Here is a 26,206-nt window from a genome sequence, read left to right as displayed (position 1 = left end):
ATAAACGCAACGGAGTCATCAAACATCTCTCATTATACAAGAAACATGGTGTTGCAGAGTGTAAACAGTCTTAAAAATGCTAACAGTCAGAGAAAAGCTTACCGTGGTCCTAAAAGCAGCCTCTTTGAAGAAATTGACAGGCAAGTGTGCCAGTACATAGCCGAAAAAAGAAATGAGGGGCTGCCCATTACCAGAGCCGTCATCGAGCTGAAGGCACTGGATATCACCAAAGAGCTGAACTTACCCACTAGAGAGGCCCCTCATTTCTTATTTCAGCTACAAACTGACACATAATGATGTGTCATATTTTCATAGCTTATTGAGCTTAAACAGTCAAATACACACAAAATTATGTCAAAATGTCCGTATTGGTGAGTATTCACAATAAACACGGTGATTTATAGCAACGTTTCCAGTCTGGTGTGGTAGGGTCTGTTGGTTTGCCTTTTTCATCTGTTTTATAAGCAAAATAATTCCACATTTCACTTCTACTGGCCTCTTTGTTAATTAGTTTTGGCCGTGTTGAGTGAGATTCACCTACTTTATCTATTTTGTTCCTTCATATTTTCACATTTAACGGTTTGATGTCAGTTTGGGCGACACACTGCCACCTATTGGTGGCAGCTTATCCAGTACCAAAGTGAGCAAAATCATGATATTGTACAGTTTGAAATAAAATATGTACAGATATTTTCCAAGTAACGGTATACTGGGCAACCCTAATAACACGATATGTTGAGTTACAAAGGCTGATTCACTCTCATATACAGAAACATCTTGAGTGATTTCATGTCTTTATTAAATAGCATCATCTTCTTGTGAAGATGCATCTAAAAAAAATGCATTGAATACTTGGGTTCTGACATTAATTTGAGTTTTTGACATCTTTATCAGCAGTAAAGTCATGTCAGCTTTATTTATATAGCGCTTTATACAATAAAGATTTTTTTTCAAAGCAGCTTTAAACAGGAAAATAGGAAAATGCTGTAAGAAACATTAACAGTTTTTAGGAGGAAACAGACTTGCAGGTTAAATAATTTATGAGCTCAAAAAATGATTTTTGCCTCTTGTTCAGTTTATTTAATTAAAATGAGCTAAGATAACATGATTACATAATTGCATTGTGTTATAAAACAGAAGTATACTTAATCCTATTTATGTTTAAACTACATTAATGATTTTTGTTGACAACTAAATGGGCAGTGGATCTGTAGTTCCCAGCATGCTTTGCAATATCTGCATAAGGAGAGTAAATTTAATGATTAAGTTTTATTTTTTGTTTTTTAGTAGCAGGAAAGACGTGATAGTGTTTAATGTTCTGTTATGTTGTGCATTTGAAGGAGTTTCTGTAATGTCTTTGAATTTTGTGGTTGTGCTGAAGAGTGGCGCTTGTGTTCAGTGAGTAATACTACTAATGTCAGCACTGACAACACTCTTTTCTTATTTGTTCATTCTGTTTGCATGATGAATAAAACTGCAAGTGATCTCCTGCATTAACATTCTCTTGCACACTTTGCCTTAAATGAATCCATATGTAACATAAAATATTCAGAAATTTGACTATAGTAAAAATCAAATTAAGTTGGATCAACATACTGTAAGAAAACTGTAATTAAGTTAAACCGACTATGGCAAATTCATTTGACCTAATCCAACTAAATTGTGTTGACCCAAATGATTTAATTTGAATGTAAAAAATTGTGTGTAAAAATTTCCTTCAATTAAATTAAGGGTAATAAATTAAAATAATATCATACGTTTCCATTCCATTCAAATGCACGCCTGATGCAGTCCTCAGATCATCAGAGGCTCATCAGCTGAAGTCTGAGTCTGATTGCTGCTTCTGTCACTTTAACAGGCAGTTGTGGATTCAGCACCACGGACAGCAGCTGTCAATCAAACTTCAGCATCACTGATGACAGTTTAACAACACAAACTGAACAAAGAGTGAAATGCTGAGACTTGACTTCATCTGCTTCCTTCATCTTCAACTTTGGTTTTAAAATCATCTGCATGAACAAATGAGTCCATGTAATTATCAAATATTATATGAAAATTTCCATTCCTACAAAGTCACTCATTTATTTCAAAATAAGGAATGCATGTAAAACAGTTATTTTTAATTGATCAAAACAGAACAGAAGAATAAGAAACGAGCATCTACTCTATCAACTACCACACCATAACCTACACATTTCACTAAAACCAAGAAGTTTAACAGGCATTAACACATATTTACCACTAGATGGAGCCAGAGGTTTGAATAAGACGTTTGTGTTTGTGTTTTCAGTCTCAGAAAAGTTGATTCTCTGCTCAAGGTATTTTTTTCCTCAGACTATTAGTTAGTGTCTTTGTTATCTGTACTTAAATTATGTCATAACTTAAGGAATTTTACAAAATGTACCTTTATTTTCCCTCAGAAATGTACACAGAGCCTAGTTTGCTATAGGCCTACTTTTGGAATAACGTTAATTTTGTTATTTCAGCAAGTTTTAGAGTAAAATGTTTATTATACTAATTTATATAATGTATCATGAGGCATTTCATATTATCACAGTCAGTAACAGTGTTGTTGTGAAGATATTGTGAGATTCACGAGCCTCAGCGCGACGGTTAGTTAAAGCACTGCTGTCAAGATCAAATAAAATACCATACAAGTCATTCATACGCTTTGTGATGTGTAATTAAGTTTTCTAATGGGATAAAACATGTCTGTGTGAGGAACAGATCTAAAATTAATTGATTACTCACAGAAAATCTTCCTCTCGCTGATCCGGCAGTTCAAATTTTGATTCACCCGCGAACTTTGTTTTCATTCAAACGGAAGCGCAGCGCTCAGCGCCATATAAGGAGAAAAGGGAGGAATAGAAACTGTGCTTAAACCTCATTGGTTCTCTAGTGTATGATGTTGTGTCATATTTGAATGTTCAGAATCTTGAAATAAGAACTGAAGGTTCAATGTGAGATACAGTCAGACACAGCTGCAAATACGGTTCATTACTAATAACTTGGAAGCTTGTTTCTGCCACTGAATAAAAAGAACAATAATTATAAAGATAACGAAAACGATGTAGGTCTAAAAATCATTCTAAATATAACAGCAAACTCCACACCACAACTTACAGAAAAATTCTCTGTATCTTTTATGGAGTGGAAAGTATGTGGCCATCGATACTAAGATAAATGGTTCCTGTTTTTATCACACTTGCAGACGGCTGAAGGGTTTCTTGGTTTGACCCACAAAAGATAAATAGTGCAGAAAACCACAAGCTGAAGAGCCTCTCATGTTCATGATCTTCAACACACTGACCACAGTATCAAGCAACCCTGTGAACACAAAAAGCTTTTTCAGGCAAGTCTCTTTATCTTAGTAAAAAATATAAAATACTGGGTTAAAGAGCATTTATCTGAAAATACACACTTTTGATTTTTAAAAATGCTACCAAAATCAAATTGTACAGACTCATTTCACCGTTTATCACCTGTTTTCTGTCTGATGATGATCTCACCCGTAATATCACAACACGACATCACTGACATTTCACATTCAGTGATATAGAGAGTTATATCTCTGTCTAGACTGACAATTATGTTTTTACTGAATTCAGAAAAGCAAACTAGCATATTACTCTTACTGCCATATAAAGAAACACTATGATTTTATACTTTGATTTTATCCAGAGAGAAAATAATGTTGATAATGATCATCAAAATAAAACCATAAAATTTAAACTGGAGTTGTCGCTTGTTTAAAGTGGTACTGGCTTAAATTTACCAACTTAAACTCGGTCTCTTGATTTGTGAGCTCTCTTTTTTTTTTTTTTTTTTTTTTTATTTAGTTTGATCTGAGAAGTAAAATTGTCAAATCACACAGATAATTTTTTGATCATAAACATTTTCAGTCTTTTGAATCTCAGTAAAAGTTGGAGGTGAATTAGTGAACGATCAGCTCTTAGTCTTTTTTGTCTTCTGCTCTCAATGGATGTTGATCTTCTGTCTCTCTCTGTTCAGTCTCATGTGTCTCACTGTGGGTTTCCTGAGTAAGTCTGTTTAATTAAACTGAACTGAGACACTGAACCTTCAGCAGTTTTCTGTGGCTTTGAGCTGGACGGAAAAAAACAGCCTGTTCATCACGCCAACACAAACAACACCTCCAGCGCTCGTGAGAAACTTTGAGACAGAAAATTAATCACAGATTAAAAAAAATAATAATTTTCAGGTCTTTGAATATGTATATAAAAAAACTGTTATAACCTGTTAAAATATAAACTGTTTCAAAAATGAAATTATTACTTTATATACTTTTAAATCAAGATCTTTTAATAAGTTGCTCTGAACACAGTAGATCTGTGGTTTTCAGTCCTGGTCCCATATGGACCCATCGCTCTGCACATTTAACCTTATTTAACACACCTGATTCAGATCATCAGTTCATTAGGTGAGAACTACATGATCTGAACCGAGTCACTGCGTCTGAAATCAAATACTTCCCTACTATATATGAAAAACCGTACACCAAGAGAGTAGCATCTCCAAATATATTCGAAAAACGAGGTGAAAAGTACCCGGATGACGTACTACAGTGCATCTGATGGACACTTTACTATCCCATGAGGCCACGGGAGAGAATTTATGAATGAAGGTGAAGTGATGCAACTGATGCTGGTAGATCACATGATAATGGCAATATGGTGGATATAGTATGTCCAGATTACTACTTTATAGAATATATTTTAATGGTCATGAAGTAAGTTCAAACTCAAATGTAGTACCTACTCAGACAGTGTATGATTTCAGAGGCAGCGAGTCAGAGAAGAGAGACAAGTGATGGATCTCCAGGACCAGGACTGAAAACCACTGAAGAAGATCAGACTTGTCCAGGATCTGCTTTATAAACTAGTGTCATCTGTGAAAAAATCAAATCAAATAAACTGAACTGGACAAAGTATTCAGAAACCACTGGAATATAAATGAGAGTATGATTCAATTATTTGAGCAGCCTTACTGGGATCGACAAAATCACATTAATCAACCAGTCATTTTTTTCTGAAATGTGGGAGTATTTGAAACTTTTCTGAAAACAGTCATTATTTTGTGATTCTATTTAATGATGCACTTAAAAAACAATACACATTTCACCTTTACCTCAGAAAATTAAAACATTTTTACCTCAGATTAGATCTACATGAATCAGTCCGTATCTTTAAATGCATCAGTTTATAACATTCTCTGCTGTTGTGAGATGATTGACAGCAGCGTATTCACAGTAATCCTGATTATTCCTGATACTGACACTGTCAGGACAGTCTGATTTTGTGCGGAAATTCACCACTGCGTAATTCAGATCCTCAGCAGATGTGATGCAGCGCTGAGAGTCTCCAGTGGCTTTCTCAACTGTAGCAGAGGAATCAGAGGGGCTTGTGGGTAATTGTTTGTGAGTGTCTTTAATCTCCTCATAATCACAACCAGTGTGAGAAACCTGAGGAGAGACAGAACATATATGTATTTAATAATAATTTGAATATTCAATAATATTAACAAATCTTCAGTCTTTAAATCATCAGGGGCCAGTTGTTCTAAAAGTTTAATCTGGATCAGAATGATCTGGATTTGGAAAGCCCATGTTTTGCTATCCAGGTTCAGGTAATCCATCTTACTTTTGTGCTGGTTTTTCGAAGTAAAATTGGATTGGATCACCCTGATCCAGATACACACTTTTTCAGATGACCAAATCTGGATTACTAGTGCTCTACGGAGCCCCTACAGGGACATGGTGATAGAAGGAATATGGGATGAGGGAAAAAAAACATTTCACTGCTTTTAGGTTCTCTCAGAAATGTTTAGCATAGCGTTCACCCGAGAAATATTGCATTCGCTCGTAAAGAACTTTTGACTTGTTCATCTCTTATGATTGTGCCAATGTTTACATACAGCGATAAAAAAACACTTTATATTAAATATAGTATTTTTGTTTGGTATTTACAGTACATTATTTTATGGCACCAAAATCTCTTTTTTGTACTTTACAGTAGGTCACCAAAGGCTAAATACAGGTGCTGGTCATATAATTAGAATATCATCAAAAAGTTGATTTATTTCACTAATTCCATTCAAAAAGTGAAACTTGTATATTATATTCATTCATTACACACAGACTGATATATTTCAAATGTTTATTTCTTTTAATTTTGATGATTATAACTGACAACTGAGGAAAATCCCAAATTCAGTATCTCAGAAAATTTGAATATCGTGAAAAGGTTCAATATTGAAGACACCTGGTGCCACACTCTAATCAGCTAATTAACTCAAAACACCTGCAAAGGCCTTTAAATGGTCTCTCAGTATAGTTCTGTAGGCTACACAATCATGGGGAAGACTGCTGACTTGACAGTTGTCCAAAAGATGACCATTGACACCTTGCACAAGGAGGGCAAGACACAAAAGGTCATTGCAAAAGATGCTGGCTGTTCACAGAGCTCTGTGTCCAAGCACATTAATAGAGAGGCGAAGGGAAGGAAAAGATGTGGTAGAAAAAAGTGTACAAGCAATAGGGATAACCGCACCCTGGAGAGGATTGTGAAACAAAACCCATTCAAAAATGTGGGGGAGATTCACAAAGAGTGAACTGCAGCTGGAGTCAGTGCTTCAAGAACCACTAGGCACAGACGTATGCAAGACATGGGTTTCAGCTGTCGCATTCCTTGTGTCAAGCCACTCTTGAACAACAGACAGCGTCAGAAGCGTCTCGCCTGGGCTAAAGACAAAAAGGACTGGACTGCTGCTGAGTGGTCCAAAGTTATGTTCTCTGATGAAAGTAAATTTTGCATTTCCTTTGGAAATCAGGGTCCCAGAGTCTGGAGGAAGAGAGGAGAGGCACACAATCCACGTTGCTTGAGGTCCAGTGTAAAGTTTCCACAGTCAGTGATGGTTTGGGGTGCCATGTCATCTGCTGGTGTTGGTCCACTGTGTTTTCTGAGGTCCAAGGTCAACGCAGCCGTATACCAGGAAGTTTTAGAGCACTTCATGCTTCCTGCTGCTGACCAACTTTATGGAGATGCAGATTTCATTTTCCAACAGGACTTGGCACCTGCACACAGTGCCAAAGCTACCAGTACCTGGTTTAAGGACCATGGTATCCCTGTTCTTAATTGGCCAGCAAACTCGCCTGACCTTAACCCCATAGAAAATCTATGGGGTATTGTGAAGAGGAAGATGCGATATGCCAGACCCAACAATGCAGAAGAGCTGAAGGCCACTATCAGAGCAACCTGGGCTCTTATAACACCTGAGCAGTGCCACAGACTGATCGACTCCATGCCACGCCGCATTGCTGCAGTAATTCAGGCAAAAGGAGCCCCAACTAAGTATTGAGTGCTGTACATGCTCATACTTTTCATGTTCATACTTTTCAGTTGGCCAAGATTTCTAAAAATCCTTTCTTTGTATCGGTCTTAAGTAATATTCTAATTTTCTGAGATACTGAATTTGGGATTTTCCTTAGTTGTCAGTTATAAACATCAAAATTAAAAGAAATAAACATTTGAAATATATCAGTCTGTGTGTAATGAATGAATATAATATACAAGTTTCACTTTTTGAATGGAATTAGTGAAATAAATCAACTTTTGATGATATTCTAATTATATGACCAGCACCTGTATGTAGCCTAATGTCTACTTCTAATTTATTACTTTAACAGTTGAACTAATAAAAAGCAAAATAATAAAATAATAATAATAATAATATGTGTGTATGTATATTACATGATAAAATGTTGCATTTTTTGACCAGTTTTAAAGTTGTATTACATTTTTGTTCGTGAAATCCACCCTTGTGATGGGATCAGTATAATCCAGATTTTCTGGATCAAAGATATTCCAATCTTACTAAATATTTGTGAACAACACAAACTGATGATTTGATCCAGATCAAAACCCAGATTGGATTTTGTGATCTGATCTGATTTCAGAATCCCTTTTTCCTTTTGAACAACCCATTTTCAAGATTTGATCCAATCCGATCAGACTACTTTTGAACAGCTGGCCCCTGGTAATATAATTCATTCTCATTATTGATCAAAACAAATATCTTTTCCCAATCACAGTAATTCTACTAACCGCTTCATTGTTTGCTGGAGTCGCATGAGATCTTTTAGAGGAGGAATCAGCGTCTGTCAAAAACAAGAAAATTAATGGTTTGGTAAATCTCTTCACATTCTCATATTTCTCTATTTTGTTCATCTTTAGCTGTAGCCAGCAGGAGGCAACAAAGTTAATTTTATGAAAGAAAAAAAACATATCTAAGAATGTTAATGTATCAGTTTGATCAATGTGGAAAATCAGACACAGTCCTTGTAAAGAAAGTAAAATTATTGACAGAAGAAGGAGTTTTACTGTTCGACCGACGCCTCCTGCAGACAGTCCAGATCATGAACACGAGTCCAGTGATGATCAGAAGCAGAACCACAGACACACTGACCACCAGAGAAGAGCCTGAAAACACCAGAGACTCTCAATCTGAACCACACACACAAATGAATGTGTTTGTATTAGTGCTGTCAATCGATTAAAAAAATTAACTAATTAATCGCACATTGTTTTCTCTGTCATTAATCGCAATTAAAAACATTGGAGATTTTTGTATTTTTATATTGTAATAATTTGACAGTTACTCTCCAAATTAATGTAGCAACAACTTAAATGAATGCAGGCCAGTGATTCTAATACTGCTACTGATGTCTCCATGAAATTGATTATAACATCAACGATAAACATTCAACATTACAGTATAATTGAAAGCTATCAATTTCAACATTTATTAGGCTTTAAAAAATAACAACTTTTAATTTAGGTGAATTTAAAACAATCAAAACCCATTATAATAAATGTCATATTTAACTGTGGCCCTCCTACCTGTTTTTGTTAAACACTTTACAGTCTTCACTGCATAAATTATAAATGAAATATAGATTAATCCTTATAAAAGTACAATTTTCTCTGTTACCTTCGTTCTTTGATTAACATTAATGTTAGCAACTGGTTTATTAGGCTGCTGTGACTTTAAGAGCTGCCGCTGCTGAACATGACGCGAATCTGACGCGCATCTCATTTTCTCTTTCCCTGTGTCCGAAATCGCCCCTATATCCTTAAACAGCCATTTTTAGTGGTGTCCGAAACCTTAGTGGACATTATTAAGTGCACAACTGATGCTAGAGAATACCCATAATGCACTGTGAGAGTCGGGTGCCGAAGGAACTCCCATGTCACGCCAAAAGATGGCGCCCACAACTAATTCATCAATCATTCATTCATTTTACAAACTGCTTGTCCGCGGCATACAGCGTAATAATACAGGTAGACCTATAAATTAATTTTTAATTGATTAATACATTGTTTATGTAAGGTTTATACATAATTTCCATGACAGAATTCAAGACAAATCCTTTCATCTTACTACTAGAGCTGCCAGTTTGCTAAGTTTCAAATGATTATTAAACAGCAAACACAAACTATGCAAAAGCCGCAGCCCTTCCAGTGCTCTCAGTGTCCCAATTTTCAGCCACTCCTTCAAGTGAACAGAATTAGTGAACTAAAGTGAATGTGGGTATTTCGGATTCAGCCTTTAAATTCATTTAAGATGTTGTTTAAATTCATTTAAGACTGCTCTTATCCCAGATAGCAACATTGTGTCGGCCCAGATCCGGCCCATATCTGGCACATGTGGCATGATGATCTGGCCCACATGCTGCAATGAATTACGGTCCTTGTGTGGGCCGTTTCTGTTTGCCAGATCTGGGCCACAAGCAAGCCATAGCAATGCCACATGTCAGCCAAGAGCAAAGAAATAAACCAGAACTGGACCTTATCTGAGCCACAGTATATGTATATATTAAGTATAGAGTCATCTCAGCCTTAATAAGCCTGTTTACAATTACTGAAGGAAAGAAGAGAACAGAAAAAGAGACGAGCAGAAACACAAGAACTACAACTGACTTCAGCCACAGCTTTAGATGAAATCAACTGAAGATGAAAGACATCAGATTTTGTGGTTCAGATAAGGTCCGGTTCTTGCTCTTGGCTGACATGTGGCATTGCTATGGCTTGCTTGTGGCTCAGATCTGGCAAACAGAAGCGGCCCACACAAGGACCGTAATTCATTGCAGCATGTGGGCCAGATCATCACGCCACATGTGCCAGATGTGGGCCGGATCTGGGCCAACACAATGTTGCTATCTGGGATGAGGATACTCGACAAACTGGCATTTTGGCATAATTCTGTGTGTTATTGTTTGTTCAAGCGCGAAAGAGAACTCAGTTCTGGTGCGCTGTCTGCACACAATACTTGTGTGCGTCTTTCTATTACGGAAGGCCAAAAGGTTCAAAAACATGTTAACTTTAACACGTCAACAACACATAAAACGTGTGTTTAACACGAAATTTCAAGCGTTACATAAAAATATGCGTGAAATACACATATTTGACCTGTTGTTTGCATGTTAAAATTCACGTTTTTGAACCTTTTGTCCTTTTATATTCTGTGCATTGTGTGTGTGGGTCACGCAGACGCAACATTCACAGACAGTGCGTTCTCTTTCGTCTTGTGGAGCTTGAATGGTTTAAAAAGCATGATCATATAATGTAACGCTAGCCAAAGGATGACAGAAAAAAAATGGATGCCGCGTTGATTGTGTTAAATATTTTTAACGCGTTAAACTGGACAAAATTAATTGCACGCATTAACTCGCTAATTTTGACAGCACTAGTTTGTATTTCAGAGAGAGTTTGTACCTGTTACAGGAGACACAGATGTGATCGCTGGAGATTCAACTGATGACAATGATGATGATGATGTTGTTCTGTGATAGTCTGTCACTAAAACAGAAAAAGTCAGTGTCACAAACAAAATATTTTCTTACTTTCTTCACTCACACATACTTCACTTCCCTTTTCTCAAAGATGCTGATGTCTTTCACACATTACTTAACCATCAGACATGCTTCCCACACAAAGCCACAAACTGTCGTCTTCGAGCATCTTGAAACTGTCAGGAGGATTTAAAGTGTTGCTGATGCATTAATGATCTCTTTGCTAAGTACTTTTGCACATCCATGCTGTTGTTAACTAGCAGTTATCTGTGAGAGATTTGAGTTATATTGACATTTTAAGAAACACTTTTTTAGTGAACTCTCAGTATATACTCACATTACTAACACAGTATACATATTAAATGCTAATTGACCAATTTAAGACAATCCGTTTCCTGAAATGAAGTGAGTTAACACAGGTTTTAATTCAGTGCAGGGTGTTATTACAGTAACATTGTAAAGTAGATTACAGTAAAGAACTGTAAATTCACAGCTGCTCTTGTTTTGCTGTTTTGACAGTTATGCTGTGTTTTTACAGTACAGTTTTAGTTTATGATTTACATTTGAGGTGAGGATGAATGTACAAGGTTTTATTAACACAATGATTTTTTTTTTTCGTAGAACCATTTAATAATGTAAAGAATCTTTTTCCACCATAAAGAAACTTTTGTGCAATGGATGAACTCCATGGATGTTGAAGGTTCTTCATGGAACCATCAATGCCAATAAAGAACCTTTATTTTAAGACTGCAGAGCAAACATGAGATCTTTATCATCATAATGTCACTTGAACTCTATGTTTTTGAACTCATGTTAAATTTTTACCATGGACTCTTAGTTTGTATTATATTGCATTTGTTCCTGATTTCATTTCCTGTGCTTATGTTCTGTTTCCCTTGGTCTCCATGGTTTTTGATTATTCCCAAATCAGTTTCAATTTTAGTTCATTATGTGTGTGTGTGTGTGTATATATAGCCCATTATTGTTCCTTATAGTTTGTAACTGATCACTGAAAGGGTTCTTTGGGGAGCCAAAAAATTGCTCTTCAATGGCATCACTGCAAAAAAAAAAAAAAAAAAAAAAAAAAAAAACTTTAACTTTAACTTATTTTTAAGAGTGTGAGTATTGATTTTATCTTTCATCATCTAGAGGTGTTCAGTATTATTACTGTCATTATGTGTGATGTTGTGGAGATCATCATGGGTTTGAGGCTCTCAGTTACTCACCTCTTATAACATTCAGATTCACTTCAGTGTTGGAATCTTTTCCTTTAGTTCTATCAACTCCACACTGGTATGTCCCAGAATCCAGTTCAGTCAGATCTCTGATGGTCACAGTGAAGACTGCTGATCTTGTGTCGTCATACAGAGAGAATCTTCCATCATCAACCCATTTATTTTTCTTATTAGTCCTGATGAGTTCAGAGCACCACTCAGTCTTTGGTTTATCCGGCTTCTTTCCTCTACAAAAATACTTTGCATTTGCTGTATCTCCTTTATTATATTTGCATTTGATGTTGACTTCAGACCCTGAATATCCTGTAGTGCTCACAACACCTACAACAAACCAGCATTTTAATATATCACATATTATGAGAACAAAGTGAAATTTCAGATACTAATACTGATTCTTAAAGTCAAATCAACATCATGAACTGAAGTGAAAGACTCTCCTCATCAAATCTGTGCTGTTTTTAGTGATTTACTCAGAGTTCAGATTCTTACCAGGAATCATCAGCAGAGTGAAAGTCAAGATGATCTTCATTCTTCTCTCTTATTAAATGATCTTCTCTGTTGTCAGTAGATTCAGTTCTTCTGAAGCTCTCGATGTGTGTTCAGATGAGTTTTGAGTGTTTCTTTCCTGGTTACATGTTTAACATAAAGTGCTGAATGTGACAGAGATGCCCACTTCCTCTGTATCTGCCACAGTGAGTGAGTGATTAATAAAGCGGGAAGTGAAACTAATGCTTCACACATGCTTTATTTGACAGTGACATCTGATGGACACACATGTAACAGCAGCAGTTCCCATTGTAACTATAAGTGCAGGTTTGACTAATAAGGTTTATATAACAGTGAGATATGGCAGAGAGAACAGGAAAGAGGAAGTATAATAAAGTCCAGGGATAAACACAGAGCTCCCCTTAAGGAGAGGATTCCAGGCACTCCACAAAAAAAAAAAAAGTAAAAAAAAGTAAAAAAAAGTCCAGGAGTATGGTGAAATGGAGGTGGAACAGGGAAGGGATGGAGGGCCAGGCCCGTGTAGTGGAAGATACTAAGGTGAAGCAGACAGAGTGCATGGTGGAGCCAAGAGATAGAGCTCAGAGAGTTTAAAGGCTGTAACAGAGGTGATAGGAGGAACGCAGAGGGATGATTCAAGGATGGTTTTAGTGTCTTTGACAGGGTGTACAGAGAGTCCAAAGTTGGCATCCTTGGCTGTAACAGGGCAGGAAGAGCTTTCAGAGAAGGCAGACAGAGGGTTCAGGAGCAGACGCCGCTGCCCCGGGACGAGCAGAAGAAGAGCGTGCAGCCCAAACGCACAAGATGGCAGTTCCCATTACCAGTGACGGATTATGACATACTAAACGTTTACCTCTAAATATGCACCATTTATCATCTTTAATACTGTTGTAACGAGTAGTGGCTGTTATAAAGCACACAACAACAAAGTATCCAGAAGAAAATACTTTTTTATAAAAGAAATCAAACACAAAGTGGAAGTTCACAGGGGAAATAACTGAGAAACACAACCACTCTACCATAAACTATACAGGACAAAGAACTAGCTGAAACTGAGGGCTGAAGTACACAGAGCAAACAAAAGAGCTAATGAGTTCATTAACAAGACAACAGGTGAACAGGATCAATCAATGAAACACTGGGAAACTAGGTCAAACAGAAACACAAGAGTAGTGTAACCACTAGATGACTGTATAGCTCTATATATACAGTATATAAACAGAGGGTGTGTTTCCTAATTTACAAGACATAACTTACTTGTATAAGGTTTTGCATTTGGATATATTATGCATTGTTAAAGACTACTTTTAGTTGAGTTTTTTCTTTTCTTGTCTTGTGTTTGTTGATTTTCAAAATATATTTGAGTCTTTAGCCTACATACCATGAACAGAGACGTGGTCTGTGGTCGAGTCATGTCTCTCCTGTTTGAAAAACTCTCCATCACAAATCCGTCAGCAATTGACAAATTCACATTCAAGTAGCTTTATTGACATGGTAAAGAGGATTTATATTGCCAAAGCATGACAGTGCTCTGATCCAAAGGTGTTGAGAACTGTCACATGTACACACAATAATAGGCAGTGAATGACAGTGCTCTGATCAGTTCAGTTGGTTGAGGCGGCGTTTCCATGTCTCGTTCAGCGTGGGGGGTGGGGATGTGGAGATTGAGGAGCATTGCCCCCCACCCCCAAAAATGTATATGCACAGGGGCGAATGAGCTTAACAAAATAATGAGGTAACAAGGCACACCTGGGGGAGACGATCAAGGAGAAATCAACATGAGAAACTACAACAGACTACAAAGATTGAAGACAGACAAACACAGAGAACATGACATGATTAATAACAGTACAATGTGAAAGTTATTTTGTATTACAAGTTTTCTGAAATTTTTAAATATGCAAATGGAGTATTATATAATTAAATATGCACACATTTGCATATATTTCCAAAAGTTAAAGGTTTTTACAGAGTGTGTTTTGGATTTCTCTTTTTTTATCATCCATAAATCAGAAAATACTGTCAACAGCCAGAGGGGAAAACAGGTTGACCATATTTTTAAGAGTAAAATGTCAGTGTGATCTCCTGCTGGTGGAAGAGAGTCGTTCAGATGTTCAGCACCGCGGACAGCAGCTGATCTGCAGCACATGACTGAGATTCATCACCACACACAAACACATTCACAGTCTGTTCAGATGAGCTCCTGTTCTCATAGACATCACATTACACTTCTTATGCTGAATTACTGACCATCAGTGACACATTACATAAATCAGCAAATTATAAATCAGTTTATTTGGAAAGGTTGTGTAGAGAACAGATTATAGTGTCTGATACTGAGAGCTCATACAGGTTTTCATGTTCTCTATCCACCTTATTTTTAACATATAAGAGTGAGCGAGGAAGTTTCGCACATTCACAGAAAACAGCTTACTTCTGTGCTGCAAAATAAAGTGGATAATAAGGTAATAATTCAAAACAGAAGGTTGAAATAATGTACCATAACAAAAATGCTAAAGATACAAAATATATATCATATACAAATAAGATAATATAGATTTGAGATCATCAGAGGCTCATCAGCTGAAGTCTGAGTCTGATTGCTGCTTCTGTCTCTTTAACAGGCAGCTGTGGATTCAGCACCACGGACAGCAGCTGTCAATCAAACTTCAGCATCACTGATGACAGTTTAACAACACAAACTGAACAAAGAGTGAAATGCTGAGACTTGACTTCATCTGCTTCCTTCTTCTTTAACTTTGATTTTAAAAACATCTACATGAACAATGAGTCCATGTAATTATCAAATATTATGGCGGTGTTTAATTCCTCCAGATTGACTCTTTCATTTCAGATTCACAGGTGTGTAAATCAGTGTCATAATGTCAATCAGTTACAATTATTCAGAACAGAAGAATAAGAAACAAGCATCTGCTCTATCAACTACCACACCATAACCTACACAAAGACTGTTTACAAAAACCAAGAAATTTAACAGGCATTAACACATATTTACCACTAGATGGAGCCAGAGGTTTGAATAAGACATTTGTGTTTGTGTTTTCAGTCTCAGACAAGTTGATGCTCTCAAGAAATCTTTTCAGACCATGTATTAGTTCAATGTTTTTGTTGTCTCTATTTAAATGAAACTAAGGAATTTCACAAAATGGTAGTTTTTTTCTGAAACGTTGCAGTTTGCATAATAAATCTATTTATGGAATGAGTTAATTATAACATTTACCAATTTTAAAAACCTGGCAATCATCCCATTGCATTGTGGGGGCAAGTTTCGCATGCAGTATTCACATTTCTTTCAGAAAATGTACATATAGTTTGATATAGGCCTAATGTTCGAGTCCTTTTTATATTTCACAAGTTTTAGAGTGAAATGTTTAATATACTAATGTATACACTGTATGATGAGGCATTTCATAATTTATCACAGTCAGTAACAGTGTTGTTTGAATCTGTACCATTAGTTAAAGCAAGATCAAATAAAGTACCATAAAAGTCATTCATACACTTCTTGGCGTTTTTTAAGTGTTCTGAATACATAAATCAGCTTTGTGTGAGGAACAGATCTAAATGTAATTGATTACTCACAGAAAATCTTCTTCTCTGATCTGTCAGTTCAAATTTTGATTCACCCGCGAACTTTGTTTTCATTCAAACGGAAGCGCAGCGCTCAGCGCCATATAAGGAGAAAAGGGAGGAGTAGAAACTGCGCTTAAATCTCATTGGCTCTCGCTTGGGTTGTCACGTCATATTTTATTATTTACTATGTAAATAAGAAGAGAAGGTTCTGTGCGAGTCAGACACAATACGGCTCAGTGTTGATTCACATCCTCTTTTCTTCTGAGTTGTTTGTCTTATCATCACAGAATAAAGCTGAATGCCAAAATCAAACAACGTAAAGTGCTACAGAAATTAAAGAGATCTGAACAGTTGTACTTTTAACATTTGAAAAACAAGCAGATCTTTTATAATGAACACTTATTTATGACTGCAGTTGGTTTGGATTATTAACAAATACAGTTTTGAGATTTCAGCTCCCTCTAGCAAATATGTTTAGTTGATCTGACTAAAACCATTTGGAGCAGAATAGATTAATAGGATTCTGAATAGCTGGGATATATTATAAATAATATTATTATTTTTCATATATTAAATAAATTCTCAGCATCTATTTATGGAGTGGAAAGTCTGTGTCCATCATTACTAAGATAAACATTTCCTTTTTTTTATCACACCTCCAGGAGGCTGAAGGGTTTTTTGTTTTGACCAACAAACATAAATAGATTAAAAGAAAACCACAAGCTGAAGAGCATCTCATGTTGATCTTTACCACATTGACCACAGTATCAAACAACCCTGTGAACACAAAGACCTGAGACACTTACAAGCAAGTCTCTTCATCCTAGTTTATTATATATTATATATATATATATATATATAAAATCTGGGGTGAATTCAAAATGAATTAAAAAATGCACTATTATACGACTCTCACTGTTACTGCTATACAAAGATATGCTGATATTTAGAATCAGACCAGAAAGATAGTGATGAAAAAAATCTTAAAACGCAATGAAATTCAAAGTAAATCTTAAAGATGTTACTTGTTTAAAGTGGTGTTGACATAAATGTACTAACAATATAAATGCATGACATTTAAAGAACTATTAAAGACATTGTCAGTTCCCACAAGGATATTTTTTTTATTATTTTTTTATTTTTGATGCGAAAAGTTCATCTCTCAGTAAAAGTTGGAGGTGAATTAGTGAACGATCAGCTCTTAGTCTTTATTGTCTTCTGCTCACAATGGATGTTGATCTTCTGTCTCTCTCTGTTCAGTCTCATGTGTCTCACTGTGGGTTTCCTGAGTCTGTTTAATTAAACTGAACTGAGACCCTGAACCTTCAGCAGTTTTCTGTGGCTTTGAGCTGGACGGAAAAAACAGCCTGTTCATCACGCCAACACAAACAACACCTCCAGCGCTCGTGAGAAACTTTGAGACAGAAAATTAATCACAGATTAAAAAAAATAATAATTTTCAGGTCTTTGAATATATATATAAAAAAACTGTTATAAGCTGTTAAAAATGAAAACTGTTAAAAATATTAACTTTTTAAAAAAAACCAAAATTATTATTTTATATACTTTTTTAAATCAAGATCTTTTAATAAGTTGCTCTGAACACAGTAGATCTGTGGTTTTCAGTCCTGGTCCCATATGGACCCATCGCTCTGCACCTTTAACCTTATTTAACACACCTGATTCAGATCATCAGTTCATTAGGTGAGAACTGTACACCAAGAGAGTAGCATCTCCAAATATATTCGAAAAACGAGGCGAAAAGTACCCGGATGACCTACTACTGTGCATCTGATGGACACTTTACTATCCCATGAGGCCACGGGAGAGAATTTATGAATGAAGGTGAAGTGACGCAACTAGGTCACATGATAATGGCAATATGGTGGATATAGTACATCCAGATTACTACTATATAGAATATATTTTAATGGTCATGAAGTAAGTTCAAACTCAAATGTAGTACCTACTCAGACAGTGTGTGATTTCAGACGCAGCGAGTCAGAGAAGAGAGACAAGTGATGGATCTCCAGGACCAGGACTGAAAACCACTGAAGAAGATCAGACTTGTCCAGGATCTGCTTTATAAACTAGTGTCATCTGTGAAAAAATCAAATCAAATAAACTGAACTGGACAAAGTATTCAGAAACCACTGGAATATAAATGAGAGTATGATTTAATTATTTGAGCAGCCTTACTGGGATTGACAAAATCACATTAATCAACCAGTCATTTTTTTCTGAAATGTGGGAGTATTTGAAATTTGTCTGAAAACAGTCATTATTTTGTGATTCTATTTAATGATGCATTTAAAAAACAATACACATTTTACCTTTACCTCAGAAAATTAAAATTATTTTACCTCAGATTAGATCTACACGCTTAAGTACAAACTTATAAAACTAAGAAAATTATATATCTCACACACACAAAAAAATACCTGACTCATTTAAGAACTCTTACAAAAGTCAGGACATTTAAATATAGCAGAGGAAAAGAGGAACCAGACTCATCTGACGTTACAATCAATCTATATATGCTAAATATGATGTGTTTAGACAGTACGTGTCTCATATGGTGCTCAGATTGAACCCTGTTTACTGTGAATCAGTCCGTATCTTTAAATGCATCAGTTTATAACATTCTCTGCAGTTGTGAGATGATTGACAGCAGCGTATTCACTGTAATCCTGATTATTCCTGATACTGACACTGTCAGGACGGTCTGATCTCTTGTGGAAATTCACCACTGCGTAATTCAGATCCTCAGCAGATGTGATGCAGCGCTGAGAGTCACCAGTGGCTTTCTCAACTGTACCGTAAACACAACCAGTGCCAGAAACCTGATGAGAGACAGAACATATATGTATTTAATAATAAAAATTTTAATATTTAATAATATTAACAACTCTGGAGATCCTCAGTCTTTAAATCATCAGGTAATATAATTCATTCTCATTATTGATCAAAACAAATATCTTCTTCTAAATCACAGTAATTCTACTAACCGCTTCATTGTTTGCTGGAGTCGCATGAGATCTTTTGGAGGAGGAATCAGCGTCTGTCAAAAACAAGAAAATTAACTGTTTGGTAAATCTCTTCACATTCTCATATTTCTCTATTTTTCCCCTCATCTTTAGCTGTAGCTAGCAGGAGGCAACAAATTTGTTTTTATGAAATAAAATGTCTATAAGAATGTAAATGTATAATTTTGATCAATGTCATAAAAGTCCTTTTAAAGTAAAAATGGAAGAATTTTACTGTTTGACTGACGCCTCCTGCAGAGAGTCCAGATCATGAACACGAGTCCAGTGATGATCAGAAGCAGAACCACAGACACACTGACCACCAGAGAAGAGCCTGAAAACACCAGAGACTCTCAATCTGAACCACACATACAAATGAGTGTGTTTGTGTTTCAGAGAGTTTGTACCTGTTACAGGAGACGCAGATCTGATCGCTGGAGATTCAACTGATGACAATGATGATGATGATGTTGTTCTGTGATAGTTTGTCTCTGAAACACAGAGAAGTCAGTGTCACAAACAAAGTGTTTTATTACCTTCTTCACTCACACATACTTCACTTCCCTTGACTCACAGACGCTGATGTTTTTCACACTTAACCATCAGACATGTTTCACACACAAAACCACAAACTGTCGTCTTCGAGCATCTTGAAACTGTCAGGAGGACTGAAAGTGTTGCTGATGCAGTGATGATCTCTCTGCTCAGTACTTTAGCACATGCATGCTGCTGTTAACTGTAAATTCACAGCTGCTCTTGTTTTGCTGTATATTACAGTAAAATTGTAGTTGATGACTTACAATACTCTTGTTAATTTACAGGCTTACTGGCAACCAAAATTGCCAGTAAGTTGCCATAAAATTTACAGCAATTTCTTACAGTGTGTGAATAAAGACATAACAAATGCTGGCAATAGATGTTATGATGAATATAATAATTGTGATTGTGTTCATTTAAATATTACAATAAGCTTACATCATCTTTCTTGATTAGCAGTACAGTCAGAAGAAACTGTTGTCCTGACATTATTTATTATTACTGAAAAAACTATGAAAACATGCTTTCTGTTATCAGCAAAACAATGATTAACAAATCCTACAGTTTGGTCTAGAGAATAAAGTATTATGTTATTATGACAAAATATATATATAAGTAACAAACAACATGATATATACACACACACACACACACACACACACATACACACACACACACACACACACACACACACACACACACACACACACACATAATGAACTAAAATTGAAACCAATGTGGGAATAAACAAAAACCAACCATGGAGACCAAGGAAAACAGAACCTAAGCACATTAAATCAGGAACAAATGGAATATAATACAAATGAATTGTCCATGGAAGATTTTAACATGAGTTCAAAAGCTCAGAGTTCAAGTGACATTATAATGATAAAGATCTCATGTTTGCTCTGCAGTCTTAAAATAAAGGTTTTTTTATTGGCATTGATGGTTCCATGAAGAACCTTCAACATCCATGGAGTTCATCCATTGCACAAAAGGTTCTTTATGGTGGAAAAAGATTCTTTACATTATTAAAAGCTTCTTCATAGTAAGAAAAAAAAAATGTTTTAAGAACTGATCGCTGAAAAGGTTCTTTGGGGAACCAAAAAAATAATAATAAAAAAAATAATAATAAAAAAAAAAATGTAAAAAGATCCTCTATGGTATAACCTTACTTTTATTTTTAAGAGTGTGGTTATTGATTTTATCTTTCATCATCTAGAGGTGTTCAGTATTATTACTGTCATTATGTGTGATGTTGTGGAGATCATCATGGGTTTGAGGCTCTCAGTTACTCACCTCTTATAACCTTCAGATTCACTTCAGTGGAGGGATCTTTTCCTTTAGTTCTATCAACTCTACACTGGTACGTCCCAGAATCCAGTTCACTCAGATTTCTGATGGTCACATTGAAGACTGCTGATCTTGTGTCGTCATACAGAGAGAATCTTCCAGAATGAACCCATTTATTTTTCTCATTAGTCCTGATGAGTTCAGAGCACCACTCAGTCTTTGGTTTATCCGGCTTCTTTCCTCTACAAAAAAACTTTGCACTTGCTGTATCTCCTTTAATATATTTGCATGTGATGTTGACTTCAGACCCTGAATATCCTGTCACGCTTATGGACCTCACGACACCTACAACAAACCAACATCTTAATATATCTTCTATGGGACTGAACGAAGGCAACTTTCAGATTAAATTAGGCTACTGCTTCTTAAAATCAATTCAACATCATGAACTGAAGTGAAAGACTCTCCTCATCAAACCTGTGCTGTTTTTAGTTCAGATTCTTACCAGGAATCATCATCAGAGTGAAAGTCAAGATGATCTTCATTCTTCTCTCTTATTAAATGATCTTCTCTGTTGTCAGTAGATTCAGTTCTTCTGAAGCTCTCGATGTGTGTTCAGATGAGTTTTGAGTGTTTCTTTCCTGGTTACATGTTTAACATGAAGTGCTGAATGTGACGGAGACGCCAACTTCCTCTGAGAGAGAGAGAGAGAGAGAGAGAGAGAGAGAGAGAGAGAGAGAGAGAGAGAGAGAGAGATTAATAAAGCAGGAAGTGAAACTAATGTTCACAGGTGCACTATTTGACAGTGACATCTGATGGACACACACGCAAACAGCAGAGGTTCACATTGTAACTATAAGTGCAGGTTTGACTAATAAGGTTTATATCACAGTAAGATATTGCAGAGAGAACAGGAAAGAGGAAGTATAATAAAGTCCAGGGATAAACACAGAGAACACATGACAGAGCCCCCTTTAAGGAGAGGATTCCAGATGCTTCACAAAAAAAAAAAAAAGTCCAGGAGGGTGGTGAAGCGGAGGTGGAACAGGGAAGGGATGGAGGGCCAGGCCCGTGTAGTGGAAGATGGCCTGGAGACTGAGGAAAAGCAGGGAGCCAGAGACCACAGTAGAGCTGAAGACCACAGCAGAGCCAAGGGATAGAGACCAGAGAGCTTAAAGGCTGTAACAGAGGTGATGGGGGGCACGGAGAGTTCAGGGATGACTTTAGTGGCTTTGACAGGATGTACAGAGAGTCCAAAGGCAGCCTCCTTGGCCGTAACAGGGCAGGAAGAGGTTTCAGAGACGGCCTTCTTGGCCGTGACGGCAGACAGAGGGTTTATGACGTACTAAATGTTTACCTGTAAATATGCATCATTTATCATCTTTAATATTGTTGTAACGAGTAGTGGATATTATAAAACACACAACAACAAAGTATCCAAAATATGGGCATAGTATGTGAATAGTACATTACTAGAGTTTGGCAATTAATTTAAGACTAAGTAAAGTTACCTAAAAAGTATCAGCTGAAATCACTGTTGGATTTTACAGTGTGGCAGGGCCCCAGTTGGATAGGCCAGGTCAAACCCATTTGGGCCCCCATGGGTGTGCTGGCTGTGCAGAGATTGAGGAGCACTGTCCCCCCACCGCCAAAAATGTATATACACAGGAGATAACAAGCTTAACAACGTAATGTTGTAACAGGGCACACCTGGGGGAGACGATCAAGGAGAAATAAACACGAAAAACTAAAGATTGAAGACAGAACAGGACACAGGGATTATAATCTAGTTATAATTTGTTTTGGATTTCTCTTTTTATCATCCATAAATCAGAAAATACTGTCAACAGCCAGAGAGGAAAAACAGATTCACCATATTTTTAAGAGTAAAATGTCAGTGTGATCTCCTGCTGGTGGAAGAGAGTCGTTCAGATGTTCAGCACCGCGGACAGCAGCTGATCTGCAGCACATGACTGAGATTCATCACCACACACAAACACATTCACAGTCTTCCCAGCTATCATTTTTTTGTTCTAAGAACGTTTTCCAAAAGTTCAGTTTTTGTTATGGAAACATTAAAATGTTCCTGAAATGTTTTTTCAATTGAATTTTTACTACCAACTCAGCATTATAGGAACATTGATTTGTAACATTCCAAGAACATAAAAATAACCACTTTCTTTAATGTAAATAGAATGTTATGTAAAGGTTAGTATGATGTTCCTGAAACATTCTTTCAATCATTTGAACACCTTTTGTTAATAAGCAGAATCACTGAAGGACAGAGAAACAACAAGAACAGAATCTACAACTGACCTCAGCCACAGCCTTAGATTAAATCAACTGAAGATAAAAAAAACAAACAAAAAAAAAAAACAACAACTTTTAAACGTACAAAAAGTTCTTATTGAGATAAACAGAGGTTTAAATGTTGATGTTTGGTTGAAAATAAGTTTTGTTTGAAGTCACCATGATGGTGAAGAGTATTTGCTCTGTGCGAGATCTTCCAGAAACACTACAAGCTCTTGTGTAAAAGTTGAGACACACTTAGCCATCAACACTCATCATACAAACCTCAACAACAGTGACAATAAAAAAATATTCAAATTTAAATATTAACAGTTCAGCTGCAAAATTTATAGTCTAAACGGCACCATAGTTCTTAGCTTTATGCTCATAATACGGTTTCATAATTTTTCAGAATTAGGTCAGTAGCACAATATTCAAACGAATTAACAAAACACACTTCTGAGTGATTAGACTTAAAATGTGATCAGTGAATCAAAACACTACGACATTAACTAACAGTCAACATCACCTGCTGCTGTTCTGTCTCCTTCACTTCCTCTGATGCAGTAAAAGTGTCTGAACACACTGTTAAAGTGGCCAGAGTAAAACTAATAATACAACCAAGAGTCAAGAGCCCAACTACAGAAACACTGATTGCCATAATGGTGACTTCAAATGCTTGTTCCTCTTTCTTTCAGTGTGTCATCATGTTATGGTGTATGGTTGTAGTAGAGATGAGGCGTATACGGAGATCCACAAAACAGGGTATTTATTACACGAAGGAGCAGAACATAACCAAAACACACATAGCTTAACATTAAGAACAGACAAGGAGTGCAGGGAGTGAGTCCATTATAAAGGGTGTGTGGATGATCAGGTCCAGGTGCAGGTGATGAGTGCTGATGGGGAGATGACGAGGAAGTGAGTGCAGGTGAGGAAACAGGAGGATCATGGGAAATGGAGTCCGGGAATGAAGGGAACTGTGACACATCACTAATGGTCACTTAATTATCTAATAAACTCTCAAAGTGTTATTTTAACACTCTGTAGTGTGGACACATATGAACACTGAGTGCTGTTCATGAAACAATATTTTGCTGTGTAGCATCCCACCATTTTATTAGCCAAAAAGTTTAGTGATCCTTAATATTTAAAGGACAACTGAATAATGTTGTTCTAAGAACGTTTTCTCGCAACATTATTGAGAGAACCTTGCCAGAACGTTAGCCAAAGTTATGAGAACATTGTTAGCTGGGTTTCCACCTACATCAAATTACACTTCAGAAAAGCTGAATTACTGACCTTCGGTAACACATTACATAAATCAATAAATTATAAATCAGTTTATTTGAACAGATATAAGTCTTATGTAGTGAACAGCTTTGTATAAAAGCAACAAGTCCTGTGAAGCCGTAGTTTACAGTGATTTTAGAACAGTGCCGCGTGTATAAAGGCTCTCAGCTGTTCTAAAATTACTGCGCCACCTAGTGGAGATTATAGTGTCTGATACTGAAAGCTCACGCAGGTTTTCATGCTCTCTATCCACCTTATTTTTAACACATAAGAGTGAATGAGGAAGTTTCGCACATTCACAGAAAACAGCTTACTTCAGCAATGCAAATAAAGGTGGATAATAAGGTAATAATTCAAAACAGAAGATTGAAATAATGTACCATAATGGAAGTGCTAAAGATACAAAATATAGCGTGAAATATATACAAATAAGATCATACAGATTTCAGATCATAAGAGGCTTCATCAGCTGAAGTCTGCTTCCCTTCCTTCATCTCTGACTTTGGTATAATATTTGATAATTACATGGACTCATTGTTAATGCAGACATATTTAAAACCAAAGTTTCATTCCTTCAGATTGACTCTTTCATTTCAAACTTTGTGTAAAAGGAAGCGTGTACATCAGTGCAATTTGTAATTCATCAAAACAGAACAGAATATTAATAATAATAATAATAATAATAATAATAAAAAACCTACAGTATCAAATACAATTAAATCTCACTGCAATAAAACCAGTAAACCAGACATTAACTCAGATTTGCCACTAGATGGAGCCAAAGGATTCAGTTAGAACGTTTATCATGAACAGGAAATTACCATTTCTAGAAAGATTTTTTTTTTTTTTTTTTTTTTTTAAATGACAGATCCAATAACTAGACTAATTAAAAAAATAAAAAAAAAAACTAAAAAGCTAATTTTCAGAAACAGATGAGGACAAATCACCAATGAATTACTCCTGCAGAGAGAGGGGAAAAAAAAGTCCAGTCGTGCTGTTAGAACATTTAGCATTTGAAAAGTAAGCAGACAGTTGGCAGCAAAAATAGTTTAGAACTTGTTAGTCCCTAATGTTGTATATATATATATATAAACCCTTCAGGAAGAAGACTTATATATACTATAATAATTTCATATATTACAAAAATTCACAGTGTCTCTTTTATGTAGTGGAAAGTCTGCATCCATTGTTGCTAAAAAAAACAAAAAACATTTCCTGTTTGTATCACAGCTGCAGGTGGCTGACGAGCTTCTTGGTTTGACCAACAGAATATAAAGAGCAAGAGCAAAAACCACAAGGACGAGAGCATTACCTTTGGAGCATTACCTTTAGTCTCTCTCACACACACACACACACACAAAGAAAATTCAAAATACTTACAGTGATAAAACTGCAGTTGTTGTTTGTATAAAAGAATGAACACAGATATACATAGTTTAGCATTACAAATGATGCCATTTATTGTATTTTTTTTTTTTATTTGACAGACATTATGTGTCATTGTCATTTTTTATTATTTTGTTTAAAGTAAAACAGTCTAATCACACACAAACAACTTGTGAATCATG

The 26,206-nt window shown here is 36.0% G+C and overlaps 2 protein-coding genes across 2 annotated transcripts in view; both read right to left on the bottom strand.

Moving 5' to 3' along the window:
• Nucleotides 1–26,206, bottom strand: part of LOC127511291 (polymeric immunoglobulin receptor-like) — a 37,194-nt gene that overhangs the window by 4,292 nt on the left and 6,696 nt on the right. The window lies entirely within an intron of this gene.
• On the bottom strand, nt 5,076–13,383 carry LOC127508573 (CMRF35-like molecule 5). Its single transcript, XM_051886662.1, has 6 exons — nt 12,592–13,383; nt 12,094–12,423; nt 10,791–10,874; nt 8,397–8,495; nt 8,121–8,173; nt 5,076–5,479 (listed from the first exon to the last, which is right to left on the bottom strand). The coding sequence occupies exons 1-6, from the start codon at nt 12,629–12,631 to the stop codon at nt 5,213–5,215; spliced, it is 873 nt and encodes a 290-aa protein (XP_051742622.1). The 5' UTR covers nt 12,632–13,383; the 3' UTR covers nt 5,076–5,212.

Source organism: Ctenopharyngodon idella, chromosome 1, assembly GCF_019924925.1.
Source record: "Ctenopharyngodon idella isolate HZGC_01 chromosome 1, HZGC01, whole genome shotgun sequence".
NCBI lineage: Eukaryota > Metazoa > Chordata > Actinopteri > Cypriniformes > Xenocyprididae > Ctenopharyngodon > Ctenopharyngodon idella.
This window is presented reverse-complemented; position numbering and strand designations above follow the sequence as displayed.